The 18018-nt window shown below is 50.9% G+C and overlaps 1 protein-coding gene and 1 long non-coding RNA gene across 4 annotated transcripts in view; both read left to right on the top strand.

The window, feature by feature from the left end:
* ULK2 (unc-51 like autophagy activating kinase 2) overlaps positions 1-3347 on the top strand; it is an 83813-nt gene extending 80466 nt beyond the window's left edge. For both annotated transcript variants that reach the window (XM_055305433.1, XM_055305432.1), the window contains 2 exons: positions 70-205; positions 1025-3347. In XM_055305433.1, the coding sequence (XP_055161408.1) occupies positions 70-205; positions 1025-1083 (195 nt within the window). In that variant the 3' untranslated portion in view covers positions 1084-3347. The remainder of the gene's footprint in view (positions 1-69; positions 206-1024) is intronic.
* A 5737-nt stretch (positions 3348-9084) lies between these two features.
* LOC129496572 (uncharacterized) lies at positions 9085-15891 on the top strand. 2 transcript variants are annotated; one of them, XR_008661818.1, is made up of 4 exons: positions 9085-9209; positions 12242-12328; positions 14568-14742; positions 15764-15891. It is a non-coding gene; the product is annotated as an uncharacterized LOC129496572 (long non-coding RNA). The 2 variants fall into 2 exon arrangements; XR_008661817.1 differs by lacking the exon at positions 15764-15891 and having other exon boundaries at positions 14568-15096.
* The last annotated feature ends 2127 nt before the right edge of the window (positions 15892-18018 follow it).

Raw genomic sequence — 18018 nt, 5'->3', positions numbered from 1 at the left:
TTGCCCAAATGGATTTGTATTTTCTTGGAGAAGTTGAGAATCTTCACGTTTCTGTCGACTTGGCTTCAGGTTCAGTCTGCAGCCCTGGATGAGATGTTTCAGCAGACTGAAGATATTGTTTATCGTTATCACAAGGCAGCCCTTCTTTTGGAAGGCCTCACTAAGATTCTCCAGGACCCTGCAGATATTGAAAATGTACATAAATGTAAGTTAACTTAGAAACCAGTGTGTTTACTGATGACAACTGAGTTGACTCCTGCAGGTGCAGCAGGAAGAGCTTGGAGTTTGGCATCATACTGTCTGGGTTTGAATATTGGCTTTGGGCAAATCACCCTTTTTGTGGTCTGTTTCTTCTTCTAGATGATGAGAGAGTTGAAGATTGGAAATGATGCTTGTGACGTACTGATGGCTTTTGATTTTTACACAGCATTACTGTGTTGGCAGATGTGTGTTTGTGTATGGAGAGCACTTTGTTTTTATTGTTAAAAAGTAATAAATGCAACTATTTTAAGCCTCATGAGCTTCTTAGTGACTAAAGAATTTTATGAAGACTCTGTGATCTGTGAAGACTCTGTGATAGATCTGGAATATACAGCAGAGGGGAGATTGATAGACTGCCAGGATGATGATACCATTTGTCAAAAGAAGCCCTGGTTTTTGATGAGGAGGTGGTGGACCCTCTGGAGTATATGTGATTGCACCACATTTCGAAGAGCCACAAGGGAATGGCAATTCTAAAATTAATTACAGCTGTGAGCAAGTGAGCTGTTAAACCTGAATATCCTTTATTGTACATGCAAATCTAAGTTTTGCCACTGGGCGTCACTGAGCTAGAAGTTACATCTAACAATTATCAGGCAGAAAAGAAAAAAATATTCAGAATGGTTAACTTTGGGCCAAAGAAAGTATAGAGACAAGGATACAAATGGAAAATTAATGGTGGGGCTTATTTTTCTTCATTAGTTCTTCTTTCCTTGGTTTTGACAATATAAATGATTTTTGTTCTGAATTATTTTATTTCTAGATAAAACTAGTATTGAAAGAAGATTGTCAGCACTCTGCTGTAGCACCGCGACGCTGTGAGCCGCAGCAGGCTTGTCCCGCGGACCATTGCTGGGCCTGGGGAGAGAAGTTTGGGATCGAATCTTGGGTTCTGTCTCCCCACCCCCAGGAAACCCTAGTTCCTCACCTGGTGACTACCAAAGAACAAGCAGGACTTCAAACAGGAAAAACAATCCAAAAACTACATACTTGTAGGAAATCTGCCTTATTGGAGATGTCACCCCTTCCCTTTTCTCTGTAGAAGAAGGAGCAAGAGTATTCCACTTGGCTCTCAGTTTGAACTCCGTAAATAAATGTACCTTAGAAACAGTATCACCAGTGCAGTTATTCTTAAGGATAATTAAAAATGAAACAAAGTGAGTGGCTCTGTAATCAGTTTACCAGAGCAGTGTGTGAAATTCCACACAGTTGCTGAGGTATAAAAGTAAAATCTACATCTCACCCAGGCAGTTTGCTATTTGGGGTAGTTTTGTCGGAATCTGAGCATGCATCCTTAAACAGCTCAGGAAGATCTAGCATGAGAACAAGCTAAAAGAAAGCTCTTGGAAGAAATTGTGAAATCTTCTATTTGATCTAATATGGACACATGTTAATCTTCCAAAATCTTTCATATTGCACTAATTTATTAAAACAACTGTGTATTGGATTTTGCAATTTACAACTAACTGAGGCACAATGGACTTGTTTAAAATATTTTACTTGATTATATTATATACACACACCCTTTCCAGAATTCACATGTAATCTCTAGTGGACTTTTAAATGGTAAAAACTTGTGTTCGTGTGAACCTTTGCATTTTTTTAACCTATCCATCTACACATACAGATTTTCTCAGTGGTATTTTTGAGTTGCTGGTTGTTTGCTTTTGGTTGCATTTTTTATTGTGCATGCAGAATGTGCATTGATGCCTGTGATCTCTAGGTTTACTAAAGGCTAGGTTTACTTGGGCAGTATTAGAAGAAATACCAATCAGGATACCCTCAAGAATTTTCGTATGGCCAAAACAAAGTTGGTGACCTAAAGGCTCGTTGGTGATGTGGAGTTTTGACATGAAGTTAGTGAAAAATGAGGTTTGTCTTCTCTTAGGAAAATGGGCAGCTCTCCCCAGCCTAATGTGTATTTTTCATGTTAATCCTGACAGTTCACCAAATAGCTAGTCATGGAGAATGCGGGCAGTTAACACCTCTCCAGAAATGGCTCCTGCATTGTGTATCGTTTGATTTTTTTTTTTTTACTCACCTGCTTGAATACTTGAATAAACCATTCTCCAGTTTTAACCCTTTTATTTTTATCCTTTTAGATAATATCATCCAAACTCCCGACAAATTGCACAGAAGCTCTTTGGCATTAATCTAATTTTAGTGTACTGATAAAGACGAAAACATGTTTTTTCCTTTACTTGGAAAAAGTAATGTAATTTTTACCTTATTTATCTGTATGAAATCCCAGCAGTTAATTTGAACATTTATTTATATGATGTTTGTATTTTTAGGTCTTTAATACAGTGTTTCTACCTCTCATTTGTAACTGCATGCATTACTCTCGAAACTAGGTAAAACTCACGGAATTGTTGTGTACTAGCCTTTTTATTCCTGTGTGTACAGATGTATATTAAGGTAAAATAAAACTGACAAAGTGTTTCTAGGGTAAAGCTGGGTCCATATTACATGGCTCTTCAAGCCAGGTCCTTCCTCAGTGAGTTTGGAGGCTTGGTCATTAATATCCTTTGTCCTGCCCCCAGATTTCAGATGCTCAGTGACTGTCATGCAGGCTACCAGTTGTGTAGACTACATGATGAGGGTTCTGGCCCCTCCCTGCAGGGGTTATAAACACCGTTAGTAGGAATACTGTTTTGTATCACTTTTTCAGGTGTCCCGGACAATTTCATTTGTGTTCTCACAGTTCTCACCCACGTTATCTCCTCTAGGGGGGCTGGGTTCAGTCTGGTCCCTCCGCCTCCCAACCTGTTTTTGTTTTTTTGTTTTTTTTTTTTTAAACACAGGGTGAAACAGGTTCACAGAGAGCAAGTGATTGGTCTGAAGTCAGGTAACTAGGGAGGTAGTTAAGCCATGCTTTGTGACTTCCAAGTTCATTCTTCGTCCTCTTGTATAAAATAAAGGTCAGTCTTGTGGTAGATGCTGTGTGTGAACAACCGTGATGTCCGAACAGCAGAGAACAGACTGTAAACTCATGAATAATGGTTCTGATTCTACTTCCATTATCAAGGCCAATTGTTTTCAGAGATTTTGCCTTGACTATAGCAATAATAAACGCTTTACATTTCCATGAGTAGTTTTTAATTTCCTATCATCGATTTCACAAGACAGACGCGGTCCAGTCCACACACTCATGGGGTGCCGCCTGCATCCAAGCCATAACGTGGAAAGTTAGTGAGTACAGGGGTGCAAGGAGAGGAGTGCTCTGTGGATCTGCTCCCCAGCTATTCCCATGGTAAGGATTTGTCCTCGCAGCACCTGGTCCCCGACCTCATGGTGCCCACAGTTCATACTCCCTTCTCCCCGCCAGAGGACCCAGCAGTGGTGGCAGTCTGCTTGCCTGTGCTGAAGTCCTGGAGAGGAGCTTATTGTCAGGGCTGGGTTGTTCTCAGTCTCCATGGGCCGACAAGAAGCTGAGTGGAACAGAGGACCTGAGACCACTGACTCAGACACCCAGGGAATCCTTGAGGCAATGGAAGCAATTGCAGGAGAACTTTGCACATGTTGTCTCTAAAGTGGTCTTAAATTCCTTCTGGAATAAAGCAAGGGTGTGTTGCTATAGGAGGATTGCCTGCTGGTGTACAGGACAGCGAGGAGCCACTGCCCAAAGAACGTGATATCCCTCCACAGAGAGGTGCGTCTCAGGAGCCTCCATGCCTGTCTCTACACAGCCCTGAGACGATTTACTTTTGGGGCCTGGACCCTTGAATCTTCAGCCATGGAAGCCCTTGGGACCTCCTCACACCCCTTCCTTCTCAAAGCCCTTGTGAGAGTACTTCCTTGGGAGAGCTTCGAGGTGGTCTGTCCCTCACCTGGATCAGAGGGAGCCACGTCAGGAGCCATCCACCTGGAAAAGCATCACACCCCAGGAGACTGATGGTCAGCCCCGAAAGTCTCAGCTTGTGTGGAAGAGGCAAAGCTGAACAGGCGAAGGGCCAGCGTGAATTCAGGGACCAGACTGGGAGGGGCAGGGACGGAGCCTAAGAGCTTGCTGTCCCTGCAGCCCATGCACACTGACCCCACAGGGGCCAGGCAGAGCAAGAGCACACATGTCTGCACTCTGCAGGCCAGGCTCTGTGGGGGTCCCCTTTTTCACAGAGGGCCTCTGAGCCCCATGTTCCACATGCCATAAAGAGCTTCTGTGTTGTGGGGTGTGTTCCCTTTTGGCAGCTGCCAGGGTGCCTCCTGCGAGTGGATCTGAGCCCAGGAGGCTGCAGAGTTGACTTAGTACCTGGGCTTCTTAGAGCCCTGCACCTGCTCCCACCCTTGGCATAGAGGCTCCTCTGATGTCTGCACTCAGGGGAGGCAGGGGGCAGGCTTCTGGGCGAGGTTGCCAGGCACCCTGTCTTGCTAGTGCCCTGCACTAGTGCCCTCCCGCCCTGGGATGGCCCTGCTCCATGAGCACTGGCTTCCATCACTAGGAGAGGCCGGCCGGGCCCTTGTTGGTTGACAACTGCTCTCTCCGTCCTTAGGTATGGCGGTCCCTTTGGTCTGGACCTCCAGCTGCCCCACACATAGCTGTGATAGCTGTGTGTCCTTGGGCACGTGTCCTGACGCCTCTGGATCTGTCAGTGGGGGAGAGAGCACAGAGCTTAGGGAGTCACAGCAAGGATGAAACAAGTTAGCAAGCATGACATTGAGCAGCCCTCAGCAACGCTAGCTGTTAGGGTGCTGGTTGTCCGCAGCTCCTTGCTGTTTCGTTCTGGGGATGGGTGGACAACAGTTTGTTTTGTGTTTGTTGGGGGAAAGGCCTGGAGTTAGGGCTCCCTGGAGCCATGCTTGCTCTAGCTGGACAACTTGTGAGAGGACACAGCTCCTCCGGCTGACCTACCCGGCCACCTGCATTCAGACATCCTTTATTTGCCCTTGTGGTCAGTCTGGTCGTGTTAATGAAGTGTCTGTATCAATCTACTATTTATTACTTTATTTTATCCTCATACCACATTTTACAGATGGAAAAACAGACTTGGGGAGAATCCCTGCACCCCCACCAAGAGAAAGGCCCCACGGCTGTGTAGTGGCTGGAGCTGCCACTGGCAGGGGTCTGGACCTCCGGGTTGGGGGGAGCCTGGGTGCAGGGAGCTCTCCCTTCTGTGAGATGTGCCTAGTTCCCCAAACCTGCTCACCCCCACATCCTTATGACACCCTCTGCTGATGCCCAGGAAGAGGGAGAGAGGCAGTTCCGTGTCATCTGGACCCATCCTCTACGTAGCTGGGGGCCGCAGGTTTCGGGAAGCAGGTGAAGTCGGCAGCTCTCTGCAGACGGTGCGGGACCTGGAGCCGGGGCCCGGGGCCATAGGTCTCAGAAACCACCCTTAACCTCCAGTGAGAGGGCTTCTGTGGCATATTAATAAACTGGAGCATTTGGTTGACCCACTCTGCAGTTTCCCTGTTTGTTTTCACATGTTGCTGTGAGATTGAGCAGCTGGGAACGGGCCCAGGAACCTGGAGTCTACCCCCACTGTGGCCACGCGGCCTCACGGTCACACGGTGCCAGGCACCCCCAGCCCCCCAGAAGGAGTGCGGCTTGTTGTCTTTGTCTCAAACCATCGAGGCCCCAGCCAGTTACTCCTCCTCCCCTGTCCTGTCCTGCCCTCCCCATCTCCGGGATGAGGCTCCTGTGCCCCCAGGCTGGGTCTGCAGGAGCACCAGGCTCCCGTCTGCATCTGCGAGGAGAGGCTGGGGAGGAAGACAGGGTGGGGCAGGGCCTGGTCTGCAGGTCATTCCCGAGTGGGCCGTCCGGGCGACAAAAAGACTTCGTGCCTAGCACACATAAGCCTGCCAGGAAGCAGCCACAGGAAGCCTGGGACCAGGGGTTCTGAGGGCCCCCACAGAGGCTATTTTTTGGGTCCAGCTAAGCAGGTCTCTGGAGAGATGACAGATGAGTGGATGGCATGCTCTGAAAATAGACCAGGTGACGGCTCCTTCAGGGATCCCCAGGAGCAGGAAGCGCGGGCGGCCCAGCCAGTATGGGGTGCCTTAAACTGAGGGTGGAGAGTGGGCACGGTTTCTAGGGGAAACCCAGAATATTTTGAGCATGAGGTTTTTTTTCTTTCTTCTTAATCCCCTTTACTATGAAAACAGTCCTGTGTTGTTTTTAGAAACAAGGTTTTCTAGGTATAGGAAAACAAAAGGCACATAACCAGCTAAGAAATAGAACCGGTGAAGGGAGGTTAAGGTGGAGGAAAGGCTAGTGGAAAAGGACATTCCCTTCAGTCCCGCCGCACCCGCCTCCCCTGTCCCCAGTCAAGAGCTGCTGGGAGCTGCACAATACCCGGCCCGGGCCAAGTGTCCCCAGATGGTGAGTCCCCCAGCTCAGAAGAGGAAAGTGGATCCCAGAGCCATGGGTGTCCTCTCCCTGGACACCTGTTTGCGCGCCTCCTTCCCCTGGGTGTGCACTGTGACATGGGCCCTGCCTTCCTGGCCTGTAAAATGGACATCACACTAGAACCGGCCCATCGGGCTTATTGTGTAGACGGGGCGCGTAGTCCCCGGGGTGCTCACACCAGTTCCCGACACGTGGCGAGCCCTGAGTAAACGGCAGGTTAGGGCTCCCGGCGGGCTCTGTCTTCCCTGCTGACCCCGAGCCCCGTCAGAAGCTGTTTCTTCCCTCCGTCCGTTGCACGCTGTGTTCTCTTTGGCACATCTGTTTCTGGGAGTGGAGCCTTTCCCCCAAGAATGTGCTGAACTCACATTGTTTAGACAAGCTGGTCTCGGGCACATGTCAGCATTAAGTCGCTAACAAGCCGGCAGCTGGCAGAAAGCAGGTCAGTTCAGAAGATGAAAACTGGCGCTTATTTGGGAAACGGGATGCTTCTTGCATAAACAGCTTATTGTGGAGACCAGAGCTTCCTTTCACATGATCACAAAAACACCAGAATCTGGGCCAGGCCAGAGTGGTCGAGGATACTAGGTGCTCATGAACCTCCTGTATACAACCAGATAGTAAGTATTTCAGGCTTTGAGCACCTCGCTGTTTTAACACCGAAAAGCATCCATAGACAATACACAGGTGAACTTTATATCCAACAAAATTGGATATCCAATATCCAATAAAACTTTATATCCAGACATTGAAATTTTAATTTCATGGCATCATCATGTGTCACGTAATAGTCTTATTTTATTTTTTACTTTTCTATCCATTTAAAAGTGTAAAAAGCACTTTTAATTTGTACACCTAGTGTGCAGGTGGTAGTTTGCTGGCCGCTGGCATGTCGATTCATAACAGAAGAGGTGGAGATGCCTGGGTGGCTCAGCAGTTTAGCGCCTCCCTTTGGCCCAGGGCATGATCCTGGAGTTCCAGGATCAAGTCCTGCATCAGGCTCCCTGCATGGAGCCTGCTTCTCCCTCTGCCTGTGTCTCTGCCTCTCTCACTCTGTGTCTCTCATGAATAAATAAATAAAATCTTAAAAAAAAATAGCAGAAGAAGCCAGCATCCAGGATGCAAATGATAATGACAGAGATATGTCTGTGGTGTCCACCGAATGTCAAGTTTTCCTTGTGCATCCATGGCCTCTGCTAGGCCCAGTTAACATGGATGAGAAATAGTGTCGGTGGGTCAGAAGCAAAACTCAGGTCACACTTCTGCTTTAAAACAATTCACAGGGATGCCTGGGTAGCTCAGTGGTTGAGCATCTGCCTTCAGCTCAGGTTGTGATCCTAGGGGTCCTGGGATCGAGTCCCGCATTGGGTTTCCACAGGGAACTTGCTTCTCCCTCTACCTGTGTCTCTGCTTCTCTCTGTGTGTCTCTCATGAATAAATAAATAAAATCTTTTTTTTAAATCTTTAAAAAAATAAAATAATTCATGAAACTGTTAGTAAATATACAGAAGGCAAAATTTTCACTATTCTTCATTTTGGAACATTTTGAGGGAGTGACTGTTTTTCTTGGTTCTTTGACAAATGGTGCTCTCGGCTGCTTACTCTTGCTGTGTGGCCTTGGGCAAGTCACCTCACCTTCCTGAGCCTCCATTTCTTTTCCTCATCCACAGGAGAAAATCGAAGTAGTACCTGCTAAAACAGCTTCTGTGGGAAAGATGCCCTTCGCACAATGACTGGCACTTAGCAGGTGTTCAATAAATGGTGGTAGCTTTGCCTTTCATTCTAAAAATAGGCAACACTATGCTCTCTTAGGCTGGGCTGCATACTCTGTTCCTAGAAACAGCTGCCTGGAGTTGTTCTAACTGCTGAAGTTAGCATCCCCTCCAGGACACATGCCAGGGAGCCTGTCCATGGGCCTCCGCTGCACCTCAGCAGGGTGCCTGGATGTGCCCACTACACAAAACCAAGCCCCCCCTGCCTTGTTGCAGGGCTGGACCTCCATAAACAATTTAGTGCTATGTTTTGGACGTGTTTACAATATGAAATAAGTGTGTGTATGTAAATTGTAACAAATAATTCCCTCTCAAGTCATGTGTCTATGGACCCCTGTGGCCCACGCTGTGTCAGCCACAGCAGAGGGTCCCACCTCAGGCCTTCTCTGGCCTTGGAGAAGGCACTTGTGACCCAGCCAGAGCCCCCTCACCCACCTGTCCCCCCCGGCAGCCCTCCCTCCCCAGCCCAGGGCTGAGAGCCCCCCCCCAATGAATCCTGTCCCCAGCCGACAGAGGGCACCCAGCCACAGGAATGATGAGGCTTCCTGGGCGCCCATGGGACCCTGGGATGGGTCTGGGTTCCTCACTGCACCGTGAGAGAGGACAAAGTACTCATGGCGGGGGTGGGGTGGGTGGAGCATGGGGGAAGGTAGGGGAGGCCTGGTAGATGGGAGCAGACGGCAAGGTGACGCCTCACAAGGGGCCGCTGTCAAGGCCCTGTTGAGAGCCAAGGAGGACCTTAGAGAAGGTGCACTAGCTTGCAAGGACAGCACTCAGAGAAGTCCCCTGGTGCTCTCCAGAAGCCCAGCTCCCTTCCTCAGGGGGGCAGTGAGGTGAGTCCTTAGACGATCCCCCTTCCTCCAAGGAAACTTTTTTTTAATTTTTTAATTTTTTTTTGGAAACTTTTTTTTAAAAGATTTTTTTATTTATTCATGAGCAACACAGAGAGAGAGGCAGAGACACAGGCAGAGGGAGAAGCAGGTTCCCCACAGGGAGCCCAACGCAGGATTCGATCCCAGGACCCTGGGGTCACGCCCTGAGCCAAAGGCAGATGCTCAACCGCTGAGCCACCCAGGGGTCCCAGAAACTCTTGCCCCCAAAGATTCAACCGCCTCCTGGGGTTGGCCCCAAAAGAGAGACAGAAAGTCCCAGGGGGCGGAAGTGGCCCTTGCTTGTCCCTCTGACTTCTGCCTCTCCGGCTCCTCCATTGCAGCCGGGCAGCGGAGGCAGCTGGGCGAGGACAGCCCGAAATGAGGAGACAAACAGATGCCCTGTCTGGGCTCAGCCTGCCTGGTGCTCTGTGTGGCTCAGGTGGCCTGCTCTTTTGTGTAGGTTCACCTGATGGTGAGCTGGGGCAGCAAGGATGATTTGGCCACCTGTCGGTCATCACCCGCGGGGCGGGCCAGCCCTGTCTGTGTCCCAGGACACGAGAGCGCAGGCCCCGGGCACCTGCCCTCCTCGAGCCCCTGCCGAGCCATCTCTGCTAATGTCCCATCGGCCAAGACCCGATTCATGGAATTATAGCAATGACATATCGCGAAACCACCTGCACACAGGGGTGGGGAGGACTCCTCTGGCCATCGCTGTCATCTACCGTAAGCCGAAAGGACTCTGGCCGATTTAAGCAAAAAGGAATTTGGAAGTGGGGGCGGGGACAAAAAAAGACCATGCAAAGAATTTGGGGGAAGGCCAGGAGAGCTGGGAACAAAATCAGAAATCTGGTCACGCAGAACCGGTATCAGAAGGACATCCTTGCGGTGCTGTACGCCTGCATCCGCTGCTGCTCTGGGCGTTTGAGCCGGTGACAACCACAACCAAGGCTGGCGTCGGAGAGGAGGCTCCCGGGGCGGGGGGGGGGGGGGGGGGGGCACTTCGCTCCTGCTTTAGGATCCAGACAGGTTCTGTCCGACAGGTGGAGCCAGATCACATGCAAGACCCTGTTTGCCGGGTGGCCAGAGGCCTCAGGAAGCGGGCCTGCTTCATGCGGAGGGCGCCGAGGCCAGAGGCGAGGACATACGCAAACCCCCGGTCAAGGGCTCTGCGGAGGGGCTGAGGGTCCCGAACCAGCGCGAGGTGGGGCAGGGGCCGCTGGATGACCCAGGAAGCGCGCACAACGTGTTGTAGTTCGCGGCAGTGGCCACCAGAGGGGGCCCTAAGCAAGCCGGGTGGGCGGGGTGGCCCGCCCCAGGCCCTGGCCGACCGCGTGCCGCTCCCCTGAGACCGGCCGGGCTGCCCCCGCGCGTTTCGTGGAGGCCGGTCCTCCGAGGTCCTGCAGGAGCCCGCAGCCGGCGGTCGCGCCCTCGGCAGCACCTCGAGCCGTTGCCCCTCCGTCCCCGCCTCACTCGGGCTCCCCTGGCACCACACACCCCGGAGAAGGCCCTGCATGCAGCAGGAGCTTTATCTCCGGCCCTGCGTTTTGGGGTGCCCAGGCCGACACAGGGCTTTGAGCACTGCCCGAAGGCGGGGGGCGGCTCGCAAGTCCCTCCAGCAGGGCCTGTGGGAGAACTTTCACACGTCTCTTCCGAAGCTTAGGGAACATTCTGGAGAGGTGTCTGACCCCTGAAAAATCAAACGGCCAAGAGTCCATCTGGCCAGCAGCTCTCAAACACGCGGTAGGGCTAAAGGATGAGCCGGGGTGTCGTGGAGGAGGCCCGGGGGCCTGACAGCAAGAGCCCGGGCCTGTCCGGTCCGCGGAAGGGGACGCTGGGGCAAAAACTAGAGGTTTTCCACCCGGGTGGCTCAGTGAGGGGCTGCCTTCAGCCCAGGGCATGACCCCGGGGTCGAAGGATTGAGTCCCACATTGAGCTCCCCGGGGGGACCCTGCTTCTCCCTCTGCCTGTGTCTCTGCCTCTCTGTCTCTCTCATGAATAAATAAATAAAATATTTTTAAAAAAATAAAATAAAATGGAAAAGAATGAGATTTTCCATCAGAGGCTAAGGGCAGGGGGACAGATGGAGTCTCCGGTGTCACGGCAAGCCAGGGGTGGATGGAGTGTGGGAAGCTCTCCAACATCTTAGCTTGGAAGAAAGAGAAAGCTTTTGGCTCCTCCCTCAGCTTTCCCTGATCCCTTCCCTGTCTTCACTCCTCAACCCTGGCAAGGCCAGAGGTCACCAGGGCAGCTGAGAAGTGACCCCTTCCCACAGGGAGATCCGTAGTTGAGGACCAGTGTGGGGCACGGGGTGAGGTGGGGTGCCCAGCCTGGCATGGCTGTCACCCACAGACAGCTAAGAGGTTCTGACAATCACCGGGGCCTGGTATTTTCTGCCTCAACTGAAACTGGATAGTGGGCATCATCGGTGGGGAAAGAAAGCGGGTTTTCCGGAGCGCACCCTGACACCCACCGGCCCGCTGTGGTGAGTGAGTCACCTGCTTGAGGGAGTGTCGGTGGGAATTCGAGAAACCATAGCCCCGATGCGCAGCTGGTAGGAACACAAACCAGCATGGCAGGTGCTCAGCAAACTAGCCACAGAATTACCCTACGACCCAGCAATTCCAATTCTGGGTATAGCCCCCCAAGGAACTGAAAGCAGAGATGTGAGCAGATCCTTGCAGGCCTGTGTTTGCAGCAGCCTTAATCATGAGAGCACCGCATGTGACATGGAAGCACCGCAAGTGTCCATCGATGGACGGATGGACAGAATGTGGTACGTGCATTCAAGGGCATATTATTCAGTCTTCGAAAGCAAGGAAATTCTGGCTACGACATGGGTCAGCCATGAACACTTCACATCACGCTGGGTGAAAAAGTACTGTATTATTCCTCCCATACGAGGTGGCTTGAGTTGTCAAGTTCGCAGAAACAGAAGGTAGGCCCTGGTTGCTGGGGGCTGGGGAGTTAGTGGTGAATGTGGGTTTGTTTCTCAGGATGAAGAGTTCTGGAGGTGGATGGGGGTGACGGCTGCACATCAGCATGGACGGGCTTGATGCCTCAGGATGCACACACTTGAAATGGTAAAACTGGTAAAGTTTGTCAGGTGCACCCATCTCTCTCTCTCTCTCTCTCTCTCTCTCTCTCTCTCTTTCTCTCTCTCTCTCTCACACACACACACACCAGTGGGACGAGGGGGCCTGTTTGCCAGCATTGGCCCCTTAGTTCCCACCTGGACCCTCCCAGTCCCAGGCAGGAATCATCATCAGTTGCCAGAATAAAGCATATCATTTCTTATTGTCCTAGTTTTCACAGTGAAAACAATAAATATGTAAAAGTCCAACGTAGTCGCGTGATAGGGGGAGGCAAAGATGGAGCGGAAGGAAGGCAATGAAGTCCAAGAACAGAAAGGCCCTGGGGCTGAGTGTGAGTGACCACAGTGAGGGGCACTGAGTGGATCCCCACGCGGTGGCTGTGGTGCTGTCAGTGGCCCAGGGTCTTGGAAACATCAGGAAGGGGAGGGAGAGATAAAAGTGCTGACCTGGTCTGGAACCCACCATGGGGGTCCAGAGGAGCCCTGCCCTCTACTGGAGCCTGAGGTCAGGGACTCAGGAGGGAGGGGGCCATAGGAACCACGTTCCTTGTCCTTGTCCCAGTCCTTAGGGGCAAATTGGATTTCCAGTTCAGCCAGGGAGGGTGGAGTGGGACTGTGCTTTCCAGAAGGTCCAGGGGATGGATTTGGGAGGATGCAGAGGGCGCAGGGGTGGGCAGGGCTGACCAGGTGCAGGGACAGTGGGTGGCTCGTGATGGGATCTTTACAAGAGCAGCTCAAGTGGTGTGTGTCTTGCTTTTGATGGTAAGAGGATCTGAGATCAAATGCCTGGTGTAATGGAGAGCGAGGGAAGGAGGGAGGAACAAAGGGAAGCTAGTCCCTCCACAGGGGTGCCAGGGTCCTGGCCACAGGCCTGAAGCTGGTCCCCAGATCTCTCCCACTGGTCCACTGGGCCCCTCCCAGTTGGGAGAAGTACTGTCCTCTTTTTTCTCTCGAGGTTGGCTGTGAGTTGTCCTTTGTACTACAGCTCCTGCCAACATGTGTCCTCCTCAACATTCTGTGGCTCCCCATTGCACACGGTCCCGCCCAGCTCACCAAACTGATACATCTGGGCTCCCTGAACAGACTTGGTCAGTAGTGCCTTGCCCCTGACTTTGTCCCTTGAAATGCCCTCGCTGTCTGGAGCCCCTTCCCTGCCACCTCACTCCACTCCTCCCAGCCTGCGCCTGCCCTCTCCTGCCCGACAGGGTTGCTCCTCCAGCCCCCAGCGCTGCCCAGGGCCCTTTAGTTTCCCCTCCCCAGATACTCTTCTCCCAATTGCCCTGAATTCTTGACCCAAGCACCCAGGCCCTGCTGCTTGTGGAGGACTGGTGCGTAGTGGGGGCTTGTGGGGAACTGGCACGTGGTGGGGGCCTGGGAAATACTTGCTGCCCTGTAGGAGGTGCACAGACCCCTGCCCCTCTCAGCAGCTTCTCTCTCTCAATGTTACGAATGGAGGGAACCCAGAAGAACTCACTTCCCTGTGGAAGACCCCTTTCCTCCTCTTTATAAGTGTTTTGTCTTCAATGCAGAAACCTCTTTTTTTTTTTTTTTTTTAAGAGAAGGAGAGGAGAGGAGGGGCAGAGGGTGAGGGCAAGAGAGAGAAAATCTCGCAGACTCCTTGCTAAGGAGAGCCCCATGTGGGCCTCAAACTCAGGACCCTGAGATCATGATCAGAGGGGAAATCAAGAGTCAGACAATCGGCTGAGCCACCAGAAGCATCTTAAAATATAAATAAGCAAAAAGAGAACAAGTCTCCCATAAACCCAGAGAGTAACATTCTAGTTTGTCCTGCCCAGGTTAGTTTTCCTCCGTCTACACAAAATCTTTTACCAAAACGAGATGATAGAAAATACACAATTTTAAGACTTGCTTCTCTTATGTGTGAGTATATTATGAACATCTCCCCCTTCTAAGGATCTGAAGCCTTTCATCAAATGGCCGCGCCATCACTTAATGTAGCTGGTACCATCTTGTCTGGTCCAAGGCTGCTCCAATTCTATGCTTATCACAAGTGATGCTGAAGTGAGTACTAAGTAGGTCATCACTCACTCCTTTGGTTCATCTGATGACTGGCTCTGTTGGCTGCTCTCCCAGTGACCACCATGCACCAAAGTCCACGGCACTGCCGGCTGGCCCTGGTGTGCCTGTCCGCCTCCACGGCCTCTCACCCTGCTCTACCTCAAGAAGCTTTCTATCTCTGCTTCTGTGATTCTTTTCTGTTTTCCCAGGACCTCAAGCTGCCCCTCCTTGGCTTCACTCCACGGTGTAGACCATGTCTACACTCTCACTCAGCAAACACTTTGATGACTATTTCCAGACAGTTGGGTTTGGATGTGCCCCAGAGACCTGAAAATCTACATTTGTGTTCTTTAAGGCCGTGAAAACACCCTGCGTGAGACTATAGTGAGTGGAATAGTGTCGTAATTCGTCCAGACCCGTAGAATGGACACCATCAAGAGTGAACTCTAATATAACCTGTGGGCTTTGGGTGATGATGATGGGCTTTGGGTGGTGATGATGACTCCAACAGTGTGGAGTCACTGTTGTTATCAAATACTCCATTTCACTGGGGGATGTTGATAGTTGGGGAGGCCACATATGTCAGGGTTTGGGGAGATCTGGGCAACCTCTGCACTTTCTGTTCAATTTTGCTGTTCCTGAAATGGCTCTAAAAACTAGTCTTAATTTTAAAAATGAAATGTTTCAACTGTCCAAAATGTGTAATAACTACATCTGTATTCCCTCTACCCAGCTTTAGAAATTAAATACATCAAAAGCCTGCTGTGCTCCATCTAGTCCTCTCACTGCCCCCTAGATGTTTTCACTGTCCTGATTTGGCTTTAGCGTTCTCCAGGCAGGTCTTTCGGCAAGTGCAGCCTTACACACGCAAGTCTGGGACTGGATCAACCAACCTCAGTGCATCCCTCCCATCTTGGGTTTCTGTAATTAGGCTCACTGGCCATGTGGTTCTGGTTGTCCATTCAGTCCCCATGAACCTCTGTGCTTGTTACCCCAGCCACTGTGCCTTTTCTGCTGGGTGGGAGCTCTGAGACAGCAGGGGCCACCTCTCTCTCTCTTTCTCTCTCTCTCTCTTTTTAACCAGTATGGCTGTAGCACCTGGAACCCAGGAAAGTTAGTTAGTAAAACGTGTTGACGGGTTGCTGTATTCCTGGGTCCATGTGGACGGGTTTTTAAAGATTTTATTTAGTTAGTTATTTTGAGAGAGAGAATGAGAGTGCGAGGGGCAGAGAGGGAAGGAGAGGAAGAGGGAATCCCAAGCAGACTCCCCACTGAGCGGGGCCTGGGATCTATCTCACGACCCCAAGATCATGAGCCAAAACCAAGAGTTGGAGGCATCATTGACTGAGGCACCCAGGTGCCCTCTTGAGGACTTTTTTCTTTTTTCTTTCTTTTTTTTTTTAAGATTTTATTTATCTATTTGAGAGAGAGGAGGCGGAGAGAGGAAGAAGCGACCTCCCCGCTAATCAAGGAGCCTGACTCAGCTCCATCGGATGTGTCCTGTGACCGGCTTATTTCACCCAGAAGAATGTGCTGACGGCTCATGGGTGTCACGCATGGGTCAGATCTCCTTCCTTTTTCAGGCTTAATACTATTCCAGTGTATGTTCATTGTGCACATAGTTGGAACAGGGCCAGGCACCATGCATCTCAATGGTCCTGAGAGCAGCTGTCGGCCCCTCCTCGGTGTCACCAAGGGTGGACACAGCTGGACACAGCGTGAGCTCCAAGCTGGGGATCCCCTGGGGGATGCCCTGGAGATCCCATCCCCAGGGCTCTGTACTTCCTTTGTGCTTTGGTCCTCTGTTCCCGTGGGGGCCTCCCTCACCGGGGAGGGGTAGAGCTGCCTCCACAATCTCCTCCACTATCTCTTTGCCAACAGAAAACGAGAGATTGGACCATTGGTAAGAGTCAGGGAGCCTAAAAGGAGGTGTTCTTTCCAACCAGACACCCCTCAAAAGATGGACTCCCTGCCTCTCCAATCCAACCAAGTGGGACCCCAGGAGAATCACCGATAGAGCTCAGGATGTCTGCAACAAGGAGGGTGGTGATTCATTGTCCCTTGGGGTGCATCCTCCTGCAGGAGACTTGCTGAGCTAGCCTGTGTGACATGTGAGCTGGCTGAAATAGAAAAAAAGGAGCAGAGGGGCACCTGGGTGGCTCGGTGGTTGAGCATCTTCCTTTGGCTCAGGGTGTGACCCTGGGTTCCTGGGTTTGCACATCGGGCTCCCCGGAGGGAGCCTGCTTCTCCCTCTGCCTATGTCTCTGTCTCTCCCTCTGTATCTCTCACAAATAAATAAATAAAATTAAAAAAAAAAGGAGCAGACAGAGGTGTCTGGGCAAAGGGAGGCCACCTCAGGGTGGGGACATGTGAAGACGTGTGGTTTCCTCTGTGCTAACTGCTTGTTGGGTGAACTGTCTTGCCGATACCAGGGGAGATGCTGGCGAGACTAGGGAACCCCTTTGAGAGGTGCTGGGGGGTGTGTCCAGGAGCCATGAGGAGGCAGGAACGGTCTCTCTCTTTCCTGGGACCTGTGCCGTAGGCAGGTGCGGGCCAGTGTGGACGTCTGCCCACAGAGGGCATCGGGAGCCCAGCTGAGTAAAAAGACCCTGCCCTTTGTCCAGTTGCCCCCTGCCAGCCCCAGCGACCAGGGGTAAAGGGACTCAGGAGACGTGGAGTGGCAGAGGGAGTGAGACCGCCACCCCTTCCTTGGGGCCACAGGCCAGTCCTGAGCCAGGAGGAAGAACATTCGCTGGGATCAAAGTGTTAAATTAGTCTGCACCGAGCTTTTGATACAGGAAATTAACCAGGAAGTGAGAGGAGCTGTTCGGAATGTTGGAAGGGGTGGGGGAAATGAAGATTTGACGGAGCACAGTTGGAGGCAGTAATTGAAAACAAACTTGAAAAGCCATTTTGTATTCATACCTCACTTGGTCCAAACGCTGGTCTAAAATCTAAAGTACACAAGTCTCCTAGGGGAGAGGAAAACCGAAGGGTACAGATGCTGGGGAGGCAGAAAGTAAGACCAACGTACATGTCACAACCAAGGCCTGGGGGTCCACGGAGAGAAGAGAGGAAGTGAAAGGATCCAGAGGGCCTGTCTTGGGGCAGGAGAGGGACAAAGCAGCTTAGAGGGGGAAACAGTTGGAATTTTGCTTTCAAATAATTGTAGAAAAATATGCATCTGATTATGAGAGCAGGGAGAGGGCAGGGGGCCATCGGTGCCATGGGAAGGTGGAGAAGAGCTTGCAAATTAACAAGGAGAATGGGAATGAATAGTAACCATCTGAGAGGAAAGAACATTGTAAATCGTGAGCATGAAGGAAGTGGAAAGAATAATATCGAGTATTTCGGTCATTTTAGGAAGTCAGAATGGTATAGAAAACAAACCCTAGCTAGATGTTACTCACAAGAAATGCATGCAAAATATCCAAATAAAGAAGGGCTGGAAAGAATTAAGTGTGCAGACACAAAAAAGCAAGGTTAATAACCAGTGATATTAACATCAGATAAGGTGAATGTTAAAGTGAAAACCTAAATAAAATAAAGTGAAAAGTGTGAATATGAAAAGCAAGAAGTATAAGGAAGATCAAAGTGTCATAAACCTATGCTCACTTTAGCAGCACATTACAAAGTGTTGTAACCCATACGAACTAAGCA

The sequence above is a fragment of the Nyctereutes procyonoides genome, unplaced genomic scaffold (genome assembly GCF_905146905.1).
Source record: "Nyctereutes procyonoides isolate TBG_1078 unplaced genomic scaffold, NYPRO_anot_genome, whole genome shotgun sequence".
NCBI classification, from domain to species: domain Eukaryota; kingdom Metazoa; phylum Chordata; class Mammalia; order Carnivora; family Canidae; genus Nyctereutes; species Nyctereutes procyonoides.
The sequence above is the reverse complement of the archived record's forward strand: the minus strand, read 5'-3'. Positions and strand labels throughout refer to the sequence as shown.